Source organism: Lontra canadensis, unplaced genomic scaffold, assembly GCF_010015895.1.
Source record: "Lontra canadensis isolate GAN:19392208 unplaced genomic scaffold, GSC_riverotter_1.0 scaffold38, whole genome shotgun sequence".
In the NCBI taxonomy this organism is placed as follows: Eukaryota; Metazoa; Chordata; class Mammalia; order Carnivora; family Mustelidae; genus Lontra; species Lontra canadensis.
This window is the reverse complement of record NW_022631032.1, coordinates 5665719-5683053: the sequence shown is the minus strand read 5'-3', so window position 1 is coordinate 5683053 and position 17335 is coordinate 5665719. Positions and strand designations below refer to the sequence as shown.

At 51.1% G+C, this 17335-nt stretch overlaps 1 protein-coding gene across 5 annotated transcripts in view; it reads right to left on the bottom strand.

The window, feature by feature from the left end:
- MYLK (myosin light chain kinase) overlaps positions 1-17335 on the bottom strand; it is a 199544-nt gene that overhangs the window by 99564 nt on the left and 82645 nt on the right. For all 5 annotated transcript variants that reach the window (XM_032869493.1, XM_032869488.1, XM_032869489.1 and 2 more), the window contains 7 exons: positions 16639-16804; positions 15502-15667; positions 13759-13777; positions 12185-12708; positions 11423-11629; positions 6841-6975; positions 3242-3394 (listed from right to left, as the gene is read on the bottom strand). In XM_032869493.1, coding sequence (XP_032725384.1) covers positions 3242-3394; positions 6841-6975; positions 11423-11629; positions 12185-12708; positions 13759-13777; positions 15502-15667; positions 16639-16804 — 1370 coding nt within the window. The remainder of the gene's footprint in view (positions 1-3241; positions 3395-6840; positions 6976-11422; positions 11630-12184; positions 12709-13758; positions 13778-15501; positions 15668-16638; positions 16805-17335) is intronic.

Below are 17335 nucleotides of genomic sequence, written 5' to 3'. Positions count from 1 at the left end.
CACCCATCCCCCCAGAAGGATCCCTTCCACCTTTCTCCGTCAGAACATGATTAAAGGTAGTGATTATGGCGTGTCTCCCCATCAGAACGCATGCACCCGGAAGGCAGAGCGTGTCTGCCCTGCTCACTGGGGCCTCCCCAGAATGATGTCTGGCCCAAAGCAGGGGCTCAGGACAGATTTATTGGCAAATAAGCACAATGATAGGGGAAGTTCAGCCAGACTCACTCTGAGGTTCCCGGGGAGGGCTTCCTAAAGGAAGGGACATTTGCTGGGGAGAGAGGCAGATTTTGGAGAAAGGGGTTGCAGAGAAGAGGCAGAGAAAGCTGGGTAAAGTGGCCGCAGAAATCACATCAGAGTGCTGGGCCAGCGATTCCTGGGTGATTGCAAAACCTTGGCAAAAGGCTAACGAGGGGAGAAAGAGCACCCACACCTGGCGTTCCGCGGAGCATATGCGGCGTTCTGGGCTGAGCGAGCCTGCAGCACAGCCGCCCTGGAAACCTCCTCCTCCCCGGAAAGCTGATCGCAAGGGCGCCTGACTGAAGGGCGCCCTCTCGTGGCCAGAGCCCCTAGAATGGGGTCCTCCTCGGGCTCTAGCGTCTCTGCCAGGTGCCTCCCTCCCTCTAGAATTCCGGGATTCTCGCTCCTTCCTAAAAACAAACGAACAGGCACACGGATGGACAGACAACCGCCATCCACCCACTGTGGCAAAGTTGGTCCTTTTGTAAAACCGCTTAGACTTGGCATTTTGAATGATTTTACCGTGTGTAAAGGTTGGGGGGCAGTCTGCTGGTCAAAATTGCAACAGCACACATGGAGCCCTTCCTCTGTTCTGAAGACATTCCGTGTATTCGTTAACTCAGTCCTCAGTACTGCGGATTGTAGTAGTACTACAGTATTGTAGTACTGAGTATTGTAGTACTCAGTACTACAGTAATCCTCACTGTGACTATCAGTGTCCCCACTGCATGGAAGAGCAAAGCGAGGCCCTGAGGGTCGAATGGCGCCCCCGTGGCCAGGCAAGCTAGTGGTGCAGCAGGATTCACTCCAGGCCAGTCAGCTCCCCGGCCAGGATGGGACTGTGGCTCGTGCCACACTGAGGGTTAACAGAAAAGCCAGGCCTTGGGCAGCTAAGGAGAGACTGGAACCATGCTCGGTGCAGTGGGAACAAATGTCTCTCCTGCGGTCCCCCACCCCCTCAGACGCCCCCAGAGACCTAGAGCTCCAGGAACTGCCAATAAAGTAAGAAAAAACTCCACAGCTGAGGATGGGGTAGGACATGGCCTTGAGCTGCCTGACCGCCCAGGGCAGGGAGCCAGGGTGTCCCTGTGCCAGGCTCAGCCCGCCTGGCTCCTGTGCCGACAGCCCAGCCCTGCGGCCCGCGCGTGGCCGCGTCTCTCAGCCTGCTTCACCATTTATGGTATCTGAGCCTCTGTTTGGCCTTCACAGGCCAGCAAATCCCCACACCAGGAGGGAGTTCTCACTCACGAGGGGCTGTTCTCAGAGCAAACCCCAAAGGCTCTTGGCAGAGCTCTTGCTGGGGACCTGTTTCTGCTTTAAAACATGTGCGCATGGGCAGTCACCCAGACCCCACTCCTCCCGCAGACCTGGGGACAAGGAGGACAGCCCCAAAGGCTCCTTGATCCTTCATCTGAGGACCCCCACCTCCAGAAGAACTATTAGCTCAGCTGGGTCTCTTTAATCCAAACTAAACCCAGGCAAGTGGGGACAGGCACAGGATTAGCAAGGCCACTAGCTGAAGTCAGTGGGGAGAGTCTTGGGCAATCGACCCATCAGATGTCACTCTGGCCCTCTTGCCCCTTACTAGGCTTTGGAGCAGGCCATGTGGACTTGCAAAGAGAGCCCCCCCTGTTGGGAAGGGGAGGGTCGCTCCTCTGGCCCAAAGAGATGAAGCTCAGATCTCTTTTCGTTTCATTATCACAATTTCCTGAGGCCCTTCAATGAGCCATGAAAGGAGACCTGTAAGGACAAAGCCAGAATTCCAGCTGACAGATTCCAGGGGTGGGGGTGGCCAGAATCAGGCTCCCTCCTGGGTGTGAACAGCTTCCTGGAAGGAAGCAGAGGCCAGGTGATGACTCCACGCTAGCGCCCTTCAGAGAAATTGGGGAGTCCTGGGAATGGGCCTCTTTTTGGCAAAGATCCCCACAGAGCACCAACCCCTAATCCTTATGGGGGGACACTGCCCGGCCTACAGGGCCCAGGCTGTCCCCTTGGGCCAGTGAATGCACACCCTGGAAAAGGGCATAGGACTGAGCACAGGCTTGGAGTCACGAGGATCTGCGTCTGGAAGCCCAGTCTGACTTTACCAGCTTGTGTGCTTGGGCGAGTCACATAAGCTTTTTGAGACCTCCAGACTCTTTGGTCTAAAATAAGGGAGAACGCGGGCCTCCCCAGGCCTGCTGAGGTCTAAATGAGAAAGTATTTAACGCAGTAACCAGCACGTGATTTCCCCCTTGCCCTTTTCGGTGGAACCAGGTCGTGTGTCCTCCCAGAAGGCAGTTGCCCACGTTATAGGGAGCGCCACCCCACACCCCCCAAGACCTGAACCCTGGGGGGCAGAGGGAAGAGACATGGTTTCCTGCCAGTATGCCCGGGAGCGGGAGCCTAGGCCCTGGGAGCGGGGGGAAGGTAGGGAAGCAGGCTTACCTGGACACCCCGGCCCCGGGGAGCATTCCCCCCGCACCATCACCATGCCTGCCGACCCCACAGCCCAGACAGTTCTGTCTCAAGTGCCGTGACTCCCCTGGAACTTCCTGGGACTAAGGGCTGGGTGCGGATCAATGGATGAGCGTGGTAATCAGATTACTGGGCACCAGGCTGCTGATGTATGAAAACCAGCCTAGGCTGGTGGGGAGGAGCAGGGTCAAGGAAAACGGGAACATCCTGGGACCCTCTTGAAGCCCCCAGTGAGGGAGGTAGCACTAGTGAGACCCCCTGAGTCCTAAGGGCGTATGCGAGTACTCCTCCTGGGGTACCTTTCCATGTGAGGGGACTTCTTACCACACTGGAAGCTTCTTGAGCCAAGGGAGCCCTTCCCTCTTTCCACTGCATCCTCCTTCAGCCCCACTGGGGTAAGGGGGTGGGGAGGGGGCCTTTTCCTTGTGACTGTGGACCTCTAGAGGCCATTTCCTCCACCTGCCTGCCTTCAGGTGCAGTGTGCTCTTTCTCCAAAGCAGGTGTCTGCATCAAAGGTGCTTCTAGAGAGGCGCCCAGAGGCTCCTACCATGGACAGTGACCCGGGCGCTGCAGGACACCTGCCCCACGGTGTTCTTGGCCAGACAGGTGTAGATGCCGTCATCTTCCGGCAGGGCGTCCTGGATGTGGAGCTCGGCCACGCCGGCCTCACAGGAGGAGTGAGCATACTGGATGGGCTGCTCTGTGGAGGGAAGCACAGGAAGGCTCAGGCCAGGTGTGGGGAGGCTCCCCGGTGTGGGGCTGCAGCTGTCACATCATCATGCTTGCTCAGATCCACTGCAGGTTGATGACATATTTGGCCGTCCCCTAGCCTGCTGGATAGAGGAAGCCAGGTGTTAGGGAGGGAGATGAAGGAGAGACAGTGATTTTTGGGGCACATGAACAAGTCTGGGGCTGGAAGGACTGTGGGGAGAGATTCTGGAGGCACTGCAAATGCAGGAGGGAAGGGGGCATAGTTCTGTGCATTTTGTTTAAAGGAACAGCCCCAGCATCCATAGCCTAGACTTCACAGAAGTCTGAGCCTGGAAAGAATCTTACAGGGTCATCTGGCCCAGAGCCCAGCCTCGGGCACAACAGGCCTCACCCAGACAACAGGAGGCTCCAGGCTCCTTTTAGACGTCTCCAGAAATAATGAGTCCATTTCCCACTACAGATATTCATCAGAAAGCAAGTGCGTGACCTCAATCTGATGCTGCAATTCGGTGCATTCTGGTGCATTTTAGGGTTCATGGAAAAGATAAATATGCGAAACTAAAAATGACTCAGGCCCCTTCTTTCCAGAGTCCCTGCCATGAGAGGCCCTTTATTCAGGACACTTAAAGTCCTGCATGGAGATAGAAGTGCATGCTATGAACGTCAGTGGTTTCCTTAATGCTATACGTCCCTGGGACTTTATCATTCCAGGATGTGAGCTTTTATTTCCAGGGGAAAAAAAAAACTCTCATCACTGAAGATTCTGGCCTCAGAACAGGAATGTGTCTGCTCACCATATAGGAAGCAACTGTCAGTTGCTTCCCTTGTCAGGCCCCAGGGTCCTGGTTTGCACTTCATAAAACTGGGGGTGGGTAGTAGGGGGGAAGGAGAAAGTGCAGAAAGAAGTCCTCTCCCTGCAGTCCAATGTTTTCTTCTGCACATAGCAACACCTCGTGTCTCCATGACAGTCTGCAGAGACTGCCAAGCAAGCATGCCATAGGGCGGGAAGGAAGAGAGTTTGCCCTTCATAAAGGTGGGGCTGGGAGCTGGGGAAAGGCAGGGGCCAGGATTGGGCGACCGAGAGGACTGAACACTGCTCTTGGCTTTTTGTGAAAAGAAATGACACTCTACAACCTCTCTTCCTTGAAAATACCAGTACATTCCATGACATCTATCAAAGCGCCTCTGCTGTCGAAATGTGCCAACAAAGTGTTTGAGATCTCTTTTGTTACTGGAGCATAACTCACTTTGGCTCTACACACATGGGATAGAATGGTGGCTTCAGAAAGGAGTTGAGGGCTCGCGGCACTCAGAATTGAGAGACACAGAACTCTCCCCACCAGGAGATGGGAAGACTGGTTAGCCGCCCAGAGAACTTGAGCATGATCGCCCTCTAGTGGTAATGGTGTGGAAATGCCAACATTGACCAAAAATAAAAGGTAGGGTGGCTTTTCCAGGTCCTGAGGGGTACAGACCAGGCATCCGCAAACTACTGCTCATGGGTCAAATCTGACCTGCGGCCTGTTTTTGTATAGCCTGAAAGCAAAGAATAGTTGTTACAGAGTTTAAATCGTTGAAAAAAAATCAACAAGAAAATATTTCGTGATCTGTGAGTAGTGTATGAAATTCACATTTCAGTGTCCATAAATAAAGTTTTATTGCAACACTGTCACACTTATTCATCTACATATTGTCTCTGGCTGCTTTTCTGCTGCCACAACAGCAGAGTTGAGTAGCTGCGACAGAGACAATATGGCCAGCGAAGCTGAAAATACTTACTATCTGGCTTTATGGAAAATGTTTCTTGACCCGTGGTCTGGATTCTGAGCCAGAGGGAAGTGAAACTTTCTTACTCAAATCCATTACTAGTCCTTAAATATGTGTTCTGTTCCAGTTGCAAAGAGGCTGCCTCTTTGTAGTCAGTTCCAGGATCCGACAGAAGCTCTGTCCATAGCGAGGGGCGGAGGGAAGGGTGACTTCAATTGTCACTTATTTGCCCAAGAATATGACACATGGGAAAACTATATTCACCTTTTCTCACTGACTAGAGATAATCTCTAGCAAAGCCTAAGCAAACTATACCAACTAGGGAGGTTCACAAGTAACACCTCAATAGTGTAGAAACAGCTGGGGGCGATTTGGTGCATAGCTGACAGGTGCCACTGTCTGAAAGGAGCCTGTTCTATCAGCCCTGAGAGGTCTGGGTCCCAAACATTCTGTTTCAGCCCATCTCCTCACCCATAGAGAGGCTGATGCCCAGGGAGTGAAGAGGGGTGTCCAAGGTCCCCCAACCCCTAGATGGCAGAGAAGGCTAAGTGCCCTTGTCTCCTGACTGGCAGCTCTTCCTTCATCCTCCCCGTGGATCCCCAAAGCAGGGGCTCCCAAAGCAGACCCCGTTCAACATCAACAACTTGATGGACTGTTCTCTGTTCTTTTTTGTTTTGTTTTTAAGATTTTATTTATTTATTTGACAGAGAGAGTGAGAGAGCACAAGCAGAGGAAGCAGTAGAGGCAGAGGGAGAGGAAGAAGCAGGCTCCCCACTAAGCAGGGAGCCCAATGCAGTGCTTGATCCCAGGAACCCAGGATCATGACCTGAGCTAAAGGCAGATGCCCAATGGATTGAGCCACCCAGGGGCCCCTGTTCTCAGTTCTAAAATTAGAGTTCTCCCATACTTTTGGAATCAAAAGGCTTTTTTACCAAAAGAGTGCTAATATATGACTGCAGATTTTTTCAAAAGACCTAACTTGGCCAAAAAAAAAAAAAAAAAAAAAAAAAAGTTGGAATGTCTCTATAGGACTATAACATTAAAAAGAATTGCTGGTCTACAAATCCCAAAACCAACTGCCACTAAATACAAGGCGAGGTTCAGGGATATTTGGGTGGCTCAGTCGGTTGAGCGGCCGCCTTCAGCTCAGGTCATGATCCCAGGGTCCTGGGATCGAGTCCCATATCTGGCTCCTTGCTCAGCAGGGAGCCTGCTTCTCCCCCTGCCTGCAGCTGCCCCTGCTTGTGCGCTCTCTGACAAAGAAATAAATAAAAATAAATAAAAAATAAATAAAAGGTGAGGTTCCACGAGTAACTTCTAATATGGTTCATTTATTTATTAATTTGTTTACTTATTGACTCAACAAATATTTATTGAGGACCTACTGTGAGCCTGGCCAAGTTGGTTGTGCACCCACGTACATTAGCTGTTTCATATAAAGGTTCTAATTCACTTCACAGCCCCCACCCTGGGAGGCAGTTGACATTATTCCCACGCTGCAGGAGCTCCAGGCTCAGATAGGAATAGCAACTTGCCCGGCGTCCCCTGCCAGCCAATAGCAGGCTCCACAGTCCTGTGAGCTCCCTGTACCCTGCAGGTTCATGCCAAGCCAAGTGAGAAGGCAGGCAGGGCCAAAGGGCCCAGGGGGCTGGAGCAAGGGGAACTCACCATTGAGCAGCCAAGTGATTTGGGGGACCGGGGTCCCCTGCACTGAGCACCGCAGCACAAAGTCCTGGCCCTCGACGACAGTGCAGTCCTTCAGGACCCTGGAGAACGAGGGTGCCACCTCCAGTGCGGCCAGGCCTGCAAGGGCAGAGAACACACGGGCCGTCTCAGACCACAGCGGGTGGGCACAGGCACTGGGCTTTCTCAGGAGCCTGGCTTGGCCTTAACCTCTCTGCATGCTTGGAGGCAGGCTGCACCACAGGTGTGGAGACCTGGGGCCAGAGACGGAGAAACCAGCAGTGGCTTATTCATGGTCACAGAGCAGCCCAGGTCCACAAGTGCTCAGGACATGGGCCTGCCCCCTCCTCTGGGACTCAGGCTCCTCCTCACCTGTCCTGGAGCACCCACAGAGCTCCTTCTTCCTGCTTTCCTGGTCCCCCATTACTCCCCAGCGTCCCTTCTCTTCTTTACAGTATCCCACTGGACCTGCACAATCTTGAGAATCTCTTTGTAACTGTAGAGAAAAACATGCCCACTGGGGAGGACATTTCAATTTTAAAGTGTTATTTTTTCCAATCCCAGGACTGGATCAAACAACAAAGACTCACATGTGTCCTAGGTTTCCAACCTGAGCCAATGGCTCAGGACGGCTGGGGGCCTGGGACTATGCATTCCTAAGTTCCCTCAGGACTCTGAGGCATATTTTCATTGAGAACCATTGAGCGGAACTTTCCAGAAGCCCTCAACAGGTGGACTGGGGAAGCATTTTGTAGATTGGGGTGGGGGGTGCTTAACTAAGAGGAATAGGGATAGATGGTTTCTTCCACAATCAGAACATACTGCAGAAATGTCAAAGTGGCTGGGAGCTGAGAAGGGGGAAGGGATTTGGTGATTAGAAGAGGCCTCCCCTGTGCCCCTCAGAAGCTATTCCATGCAGCGGTGAGAGGTAAGCTATATTGTATTGTAGGGGCTTAAGGATGAAAGCTGGTACATGAGGGCTTACTACATGCCAGGCACCTTCCCACATGAGACTGTGACAGTGACATGAGATTGTTTTCTTAGGCTCATTTTATAGACCTGGTTAGTAGTTTGTCATAGTCTGGCCAGCAAAGGCAGGCTTTACACCCGGCTCTCTACCTCTGTCTCTGGACTCCCTCCTCCACACCAGAGCTCCCCTATGGGCAAGTAGGCCGTGGGAGAGCAGCTAAGTCAGAACAACGGTGCATCTGATTGGGTCTGGTGCCAAGGGAAGGGATGGACTGACTACCTCGAGAGGTGTGGGCACCTCTATCCCTTTCTTCAGCGGGCGTCACATTCCCTCACAGGGAACGGCCTTTGGGAGCCATTGAAAAAAACATGGACTTCATGTCAAGCCAACATGGATTAGAAACAGCCTCTCTTTTACAAGGCCTGTGACCTTGGACAAGTCATTTAACTTCACCACGGCTCAGTATTCCCATCTGGAAAATGGGTGTGACTACAATTAGCTCCTCGGACCGCTAGGATAATAACTAAATGGAACAACAGAGGTAAAGCATTTAGCACAAAGCCTGCCACACTGAGCAGGCTTTTGTGGAGTGTTGGCTGTTACCATCAAGGAGAAGCTACACATCGAGACGAGACCTGCCATGAGTCTGGGGGTGGAAGACAGTGGAGAGATGGAGTGGGAGCTTAAGAAGCCACTGAGCAAAAAGCAGATGTTCTTTCCTTTTTCACCAGAGCATGCTTGCAGGGAGAAGGGAGAGGCCTCTGCATGCGGGCAGGGGGACAGACTGAAGAAATGGTGGGAGAGTGAATCATCATTAAGTAAGGTCTCTGGGGAGCGGGGAAGGGATGGACAGAGAAGTCCTGGTAAGGGAGACAGAGTTTTATGTGGTAACAGGAGAAAACAGAGAAAGAAGGTGATGCCAGAGAAGCGGAAAGAACACACATCAGGGGACTTCTTGGTGAAGTCGTCCAGAAAGGTTTTAGAATACTCAGTGTCTCCAAAGGGAGAGGGAAGCCCAGAAGCACTTTTTTGTAAGCGCAGAGTAAGGGCTCCCGAAAATCCGCTCCTCCACACAAGCAACAAGAACACTGGCCAAAACAGTCAAAATCCACTTTTTCAGAACTCTGGAAATTAACCAAAGGCTCACAACATTCTGAAGGGCATGCGTTCAAAAACCAACAGCTGACCACTGGTAAGAGGAGCCGGCTTGGCGGCATGCGTAATTCCCGCCCTGTTTGTCCCGGGTTCTGTGGGAGCTTTGAAGACCACATTCTCTTTCACCCCAAACTTGCTGCAAGTATAGTCTCAGTGCACAGCTTCCATTTCGTAATAACAGCGGCCACTCCAACATAAGCCTGTGGGTTTTTAGTCTTTGCTGGACATGATGCCGCGGGTCCATCCCCTGCACGGAGCCTCGGCTGAGGAGGCTCGGGCTCTTGGACTTGTGAACCCTATAGGCACTCCCACCTCCAAATAGAATGGAGACTCTTTCTTAAGAAGAAATTCATGGACAGAGTGAAAATGCCAATTAAGAAGTAAATCAACGGGGCACCTGGGTGGCTCAGTGAGGTTAAAGCCTCTGCCTTCAGCTCAGGTCATGATCCCAGGGTCTTGGGATCAAGCCCCGCATCAGGCTCTCTGCTCAGTGGAGAGCCTGCTTCCCCAGATCTCTCTCTGCCTGCCTCTCTGCCTATTTGTGATCTCTGTCAAATAAATAAATAAAATCTTAAAAAAAAAGAAGTAAATCAACAATACGCATGTGGTGAGAAGTAAGACTACTCCCCACCTCTTCCTAAGCATCCCCAGTTTCCTTTCCCTGAGGCAACGTGTGGACCTTTCCAGAAATGTTTAATGTACGCATAAGCATCTCTTTGCACATATCTACACAGATTCTCTTCCTTTTATGCAAATACATGTGACACCTACAGCTCTGCGCTTGGCTCTTCTCCCTTCCTAGCATTTTGGACACGTTTCACCATCAGAGTCCGTAGGTCAGCCATATTCGTTTGACTGGCTGCATGGAATCCCACTGTAGGGATGAACCACTAAGTTCTTCTCCTTTCTTTTTTTGGAAACATCTATTATTGCAAATTTCAAATATATACACTAGGAAAGACAGCAGTACTGTGGATTACCATATACTTGTTTCTCAAATTTAATGATTATCAACTCATGGCCCCTCTCATTTCATTTGTACCCCCACCAGCTCCCACTACACATGCATTATTTCGGACGCAAATATCATCTATCATTTCCACTAGTAAATAACTCATTTTCTATCTCTAAAATACACAGGCATAAAAAAAAACAAAAACAAAAAGACTGCCATCCTATCTTAAAAATGGCACTAATTCCATTCTATCATATACCTTGTGAATGCTCAAATTTTCCTGGTGTTCTCATTAAACAAAGTTTTAAAAGGTGTCTCTATCAGGAGCCACACAAAGTCCATGGATTGTGATTACTGATATCTTTTACGTATCTTTTCACCTAAGTTTCCTATTGGTTGTCCCTCCTTTTCTCTTTTTCTTGCAATTTATTTGTTGAAAAAAACAGGCAAAGGTTATTTATCCATTGAACTTCTAAAAGCCTGAAATTTGCTGACCCTCTCCTTGTAGTTTAATATGTTCCTCGATGGGTCAAGGGTCCCTGAATAGCATTTAAAATAAGAAGGAGGGGCACCTGGGTGGCTCAGTGGGTTAAAGCCTCTGCCTTTGGCTCCGGTCACGATCCCAGGGTTTGGGGATCGAGCCCCGCATCGGGCTCTCTGCTTGGCAGGGAGTGTGCTTCCCCTCCTCTCTCTCCCTGTCTCTCTGCCTACTTGTGGTCTCTGTCTGTCAAATAAATAAATAAAACCTTTAAAAAAAATAAAATAAGAAGGAAATTTTGTAGAGAGATAGATGGGTACAAAGATATTTATCACAGTTTTGTTACAATAGTGAAAAAATGGAAACAATAAAAATATTTAACAGTAAGAGCAAGTGTAATCAGATACACTATTCTATGAAACATTATATGGCCATGAAAATCATGTTTTTGAATAATATTAAGTGATCTAGAAAGAAATCTATAGAACAATGCTCATATAACATGAACAAGGTAGAACAGAAAGCAGTATACAAACAGCACAATGTCGATTTTGTTTTAAAAACATTAAAACATCATTTATTTCTGAGTCATAAAACTGTATTGTGTTTAAATCCCCACAAGGAACAGGCACAACTTTCATAAACAGATATTACAATAAACATAAAAGATGTGGGATCCCACATCATCTCATGTGACTCTCAACGCATATATTTAGTGAATGTTTGATTCTCTGTGGTTAGAAAAGTGAGTCATGGCTCTCCGTGGACAGCTGAAGGGCCCAGAAAAGGAAGCTGTCGCCAGGGCTGGGCATGCTTATTCTGAGGTGACTCTGATGTGAACTCCCTGTCAGGAGTCACCTGTCCTGGAGCAATGACTTTGGGCTTGGCATGTGGGTGGGGATGATGCTTTTATGGGCTTGTACACCCTGTGTGGGGGCGGAAAGAGGAGACACTCCTGCATGGATGGCCCCCTAGAGAGAACCCAGGGTGACTGGAGACTTGTACTCACGTTTCACCAGGAGCGTCCAACCACAGGACACCTGGCCCCGGACATTGGAGGCCGTGCAGCTATAGCTCCCACTGTCCCTGGGCCGCGCTCTCAGCAGGCAGAGGTAATGGCATCCGCCTTCTTCATAAATCTCAACCATGCCTTCTCGTCTCCTCACGGGGGCACCTTCCAGGAACCAGGTCACTTCAGGATTTGGGGTCCCTGAAACTACAGGGCGAGGTGAAGCACGTGAGGCTCCCTGAGAGTGCACTGTGCTTGTGGGGCAGGTGGGATGTTGGACCCAAGGGAGAAGCTCGTTCTGGTGTGAGCTGCCCTCCCCCTGAATAGGCTCTCTTGCCCCTCCCCCTGCACTGTGCATGAGTAAACGTCTCAAGAAGGAGGCAGGGTCCGTGGGGAGGAGGGATGTAGGGCGACAAGTCAGGTCTCCAGATCAGCCAAAGCCAGCAGAAGGGAGGAAAGTGCAGGAGCCCCTGTGGTTTGGTTTTTGATGGTGATGATGGGTTTTCCCCTCTAGGGTGGTTAAGAATTAGGACACAGGGCCAATGCCATACCCAACAATGAACAGTGGGCCACTGCTGGGTGTTCCTGCAGAACAAGGTATGTTGCTAGACTGAGTCCTTCCTATAAGGTGGCTTCTGGGTGGGCTGGGTTCTAGTCCAAGGGGCTGGGCAGATACCACTGCAGGCTGATGGAGGGAGTGACCTCCCAGGGGCTACACTGGTGGGGCAGGGTGGGACCTCGACCTTCCTTAGCTCTACTCACCCTCGCATCTGAACTTGACTGTCTGATCTTCACTGACTTCCTGGCTTTGGGGCTTGCTCTCAAATTTGGGGAAGGTGGAGTCCCTCTGGCTCTCTATGGGGATTTTCCTGGTAGCAACCTTGCTCACCACCTCCTGGCTTCCCAGACCAGTCTGCCTGGTAGGGTGAGTGGCTAGGGCGGATGCAGCTGGCCACTCCCTCTCTTCTCCAGAAGACAAGATCAGTGCTCTGGGTTCCGGATGGACTTTTGCAGCCTGCAGGGTGATGGTACTGGAAGTCTTCTGTAAGATGGGACTCCTCAGGGCCTTCCTGGATGAGTCCTCGGATGGCTCTGGCTGGGACTCCTGCAGGGGCTGAGGCTGGCTACTTGGGGCCCAGGTCAGGGAGCTCCCTCTCTGGGCACTGGAGCAGTTCCTTCTTTCAGTGGCAGACTCCAGGCTGTCCACTTTCGGCCCCTGTGTGGTTCCAGTGGTCACTTCCTTCCTGATATCTGAACTGGGTGCCTTTGTTCCTCTCACCAGTGACCTGTTTGGTGGTGGTTGGGAAGGGCAATGGGAAAGAGTAAGGGGAAAGAGAATGGTTATCTGGTAACTCACAAGCATTACCCATCACAAGCATGGATTCCAGGGATCACAAAAGCCCATGAATGAAGACAGCGGGAGCAAAAGTCTCTCTCTGCAGCTTTCTCAGCTTCCCAAGGCACAGGGCAAGCCACCATTCCTGCCATTTCCTTGCCCCTCAGCTCAATCCAGAGCCTGTTCTATCTGCATTTATCCAGTCTGCCTTTATTCTCCCCCCCAACCCCTGAGCACCACCCCAGTTTCCACCATGCAACCGCCTCACCCCCGGTCCCGGCTGCCCTCTGATCCACGGCCTGCATGGCAGCACAGCTGACCTTCGCTGAGGCGAGAATAAGACCGAGCTTCTCAACGGAGCCCGCAAGGATGCCCTGAGTGAGCCTCTTGGACCTCACCAGACTGTCTGCACGGCCTGCCAGGCTGTCGCCACACCGATGTTCTTCTGGGGCCCCTGGGGGGCCCACCTGGCTTTCATCTCCCGACTTTCACACATGCTACTGTCCTGCTGGGAACACCCTCCCTGCGCTTTTCCTCATCTGGCTAATATTCCCCTGCAAGGGCCTGAACTCAAACATCAAGTGTCCAGGAAGGGTTTCTGCGACCCTCTAACCTCCTTCCTCTGCCTCAGACCTGCCATAGCTTGTAACTCTGGCTTCGGGCAGCTCTGCGGAAAGCCCTTTCCCTCCGCCAGGCATCTGCCCACCCCTCGGACCTAGTGTCTAGCCAGCGCCCTTCCTAGTGACAGCTAACCAGCCTGGCCAGACGCCAGAGAAAGATGACAGCACTGTCTTCGAGTCTCACTGTGCTGGTGAGCCTGCGCCCAAGCCTGTGTGGCCTACCACAGCAGGAGAACAAAACCAAGCCTAACAAGGGCCCCGACTGTCAGCCCTCCCTCCTATGCAGGGACTCAGAAACTCAGGGCATTTCTCTGTTACAACCTCTCTTTTCTTGCAGGGCATGTCAAGATGGAAACAGTGATGACAAATCCTAGACATACCTATTGGCATTGTCCAAACCTGGAAGAAGGGAGAAGGGGAGACTGTTAGTGGACTATCTTATGTACCAAGAGGAGACAATGATAAGACAGCACTGGTTTTCATTTCTTAGGGAGTACTCACCTCCCCAGCTTCTGCCTGACCCCCATCTACGCTCCTCCCACCTTCCCTCTGCATCCCTGGTGCTGAACCGCTTGGATTAACCAGATGAGCTGGGAGCTGGTCAGATACCCAGCTCTGAGACACCATCGAGGCCTCCATTGCTGCCCTGGGCCTTCTCTGGAAGTCTCAGTGACCATACCCTGTGCCATGGAACGTGTCCCGTTCACCAGCCACAGAAGGAAACGAATTGAGGGACAAACCAAAATAAACATCTGAAAATTTCAAACCCAAATGGTTTAAGTTACTTGTGGCCCTCAAAAACAAACCTTCCCAAATGATCAGTTTTGACAAATACGTGCTTTAAAAATGTACGGAGAAAGTGTAATTGGATTCAGTTCTTCAAGGAAAAAAACATACTATATATATATTTCTTTTCCTGATGCATCATTTTTAAAGATTTTACTACAGAAAATTTCAAAATGTACAATAGTAGAGAGGATATAACCAACTCTGAAAGCCATCACTCAGATTAAGGAAATAGCACCATTTTGCCTGTCTTTTTTATTCCTTTTTGTTTTGGATTTCCGAGCGGCTTCTTCTGGGAGTTATTTTAAAACACATCCCAGGCAGCATATCATTTTGTCATTAAGTACTTGGGAAGGGAGCTGTTCTTTAATTCAGAGCTAGGGCAAGTCAGGGGTGTGGCTTGACCATTCTATAATGCCTAACAGCAGGTCTGATCCCACGGTGAGCTGTGAAATCTCATTCTTGGGTCCAGACCAGGACTTTCGGTGGTGTAGAATGAAACAGAGAATACCAGTGTACTGTGTGTGGTACAACTCAGGACTGTTTTAATGGAAACAATGTGTTTATATCCATATATATGGCCTGTGTCACAACACAGAACAAAACTCTTTGGGTCATGAAAAACACTCCAGACAACAGTGGTAAAGAGAGCAAGGAGGAACAGTTTCTGAAAAGAGAAGGGAATGTGGAAGAAAAAAATCATAGGAGAAAGAAAGGTAAGAAAGGGGGAGGAGAGTGAAGGTTGTTTCCCTCCCTGCTTCTCCAAACCCCACCTTGCTCAAGGTTCCCGCTCGATAGAATGATGTCAACCCCCTTCCCCACCCACACTCCTGCTTCCACAGACTGGACTTGGCAGAACCAAGGGGAATGTAAAGAGGAGACAGATTCAAAGAGATTTCCAGGGAAGAACTGACAGGGCTGGATGCCTGCAGCAAGGAGGAGGCAGGGGTCAAAGGAGATGCTGAAAGTCCAGTCCAGATGCAGAGGAAAAGCAGAATCCTGGGGTACACAGAGTTTAAAGTTGAGGGAATGCCCGATGGGAAGGACAGAGAGGATGATAAGTTAAATTTTAGGCAGGTTAAATTTGGGGTCATGGCAAGGTATTTGGAATGTCCACTCTTCTGGTGGCAATCAGAGGTACAAAAAGGAATATGAGTGAGAAAAAAGACACTGAAGACACAGGTGTGGGGCACAGTGCCAGGACATGAGTTCGAGATCCTGGCCCAGGGGGAATGCTTGGAGAGGGGGGTGGATCAGTGGAACACGGATCTGTAACGAACAGCAGGGTATAGACACCAGGCAGGGGCATCCTGTACGAGCCCCCCACCACTTGATACCTTGGATAGAAAGCTCGGCCGACATGGAGGCCTTCCCTGACCCATTCACCACCAGGCATGTGTACACGCCCACATCATCACAGCTGACCTCGTGGATTTCCAGAACTTGTACCCCATTCTTCTCAGACATAGACACACGGGCACTTGGCTGCAGGGGAACCTCTCCCTGTGGATGGCAAGAGGGCAGTGGGTCAGAGAAACCTGCTTACTTCATGGCACCCTCCAAGCCTGGCTGGGATGGACACCAGGCCTGGGCAGCATAATCCTCTGCTCTGGGCTCTGTCAGTGTGCTCAGAAAGCAGTCTTTGGACAATCCACGGGCCCTGACTCGAGGTCCGTGTGTGCGGTGTGGCATCAGGTCCGGCTCAGAGCAGGTGTGTGAGCTTGTTTCAGAGATGCCCTAGTTCAAGGTGGGGAGCCTACATTCCTCACGTTAGCTCTGCTTGGCCACCCTCTCCTCTACTCTTTTCCCAGGCTCAGTCCAGCAGAATTACAAAATAGAGAAAAGGTGTCCCCTCACTCATTTCGGTCAGGGGCTCCCGTCTGTGAGAAAGCTAGTCTCACAGGCCTCAACCCCAAGCTTTCCCCAAGGTTTCTCCCTGCCCTGCTGAACATCCACCCCACCCCTCACACCCCCTGAAGCTGCCACTCCCCTCCTCCAGCCCTTCTGCTATGCCTTCACACCACCCGGCCCTGAATGAAATACTCTCAACAGTATTTTGAGGGAGCTGGCATCATCTCTGGTCTCACAGATAAGGACACCAATGTTCCAAGAGACCAAATGATTTGCCCAGCATCACATGTTTTACAAATGAGGGAGCTGTGGCTTGAAACCTAGTCTTATGACTTCGAATTCCACTCTCTGGAGATGGTCAGGTCTGTTCTGACTCAGAAATGTTATGCTGTTTGGGGAGTGTCTGGATTCTAGGACATGGCGGGCTGAGTTACAGAGGCAGAGTGTGCAAATAGGGGCAGGGACAAGCATGGCTATCGGGCATACAGAGAACCCTGGAGAACCATCTACAGTTGAGCAGAAGGGACTGATCAGACAGACAGACACCCGTTGGTCCAAGGGCCTAACCCTCTCCATTCAGGGTCCCCAGGCCGGGGCCAGAGTTGGGGCAGATCAAATCTCACCTTGAGCCAGGTGACCTGCGGTTGGGGCCGGCCAGTGATCTTGCATGAAAACCGTCCTATCTGTCCTTCTCGGACTATGGCTCGGCCCAACTTGGTAGCAAACTTTGGCGGGCACTCTCCCCAGATGCTAGGACGAGTCTCCACGGCAGGGGCAGCGAATCTGTCCCTAGAAAGAAATGAGCAGAGTCGAGCTGCAATTCAGATCTCTCTGCCCCCACCCACGTCACTTGAGCTGGGTCAGCTACGAGCAAAAGGCAGCCTTCCCAATCCTCTGCCTCATGCACCTTCTGGAAAGGTCCATGGAACCAAAACCTATTTCCTCTACCCCCTGATCATGCAGTGCGACTTCATGTACTAGCCTCCTTTGTGGTAAGGTACACCTGGAGTCTACTGAGCCCTGGCCCAAAGCATGGGTTTGGGCCAACAGGCCATAAGCAAAAGTGATGTGTGCCACCTCCAGGCTAAACCCATAAAAAGCCCCTGTGAGATTCTCCATGCTCCCTCTTGCCCATCCTTCTGGCTGGATGCAGAAGATCCAAGAGAGGCTCCAAGGCCAAGAGATGATGGAACTGCAAAAGGGAAAGAGCCCAGGTCCCTGAACGATGATGGCAAGGTTCTCCGACTGTTCTAGAATACCTAAGTTGACTGCTTGAGCAAGAAATAAACTTTCCCTGTGTTAAACTGTTGCCATTTGGGG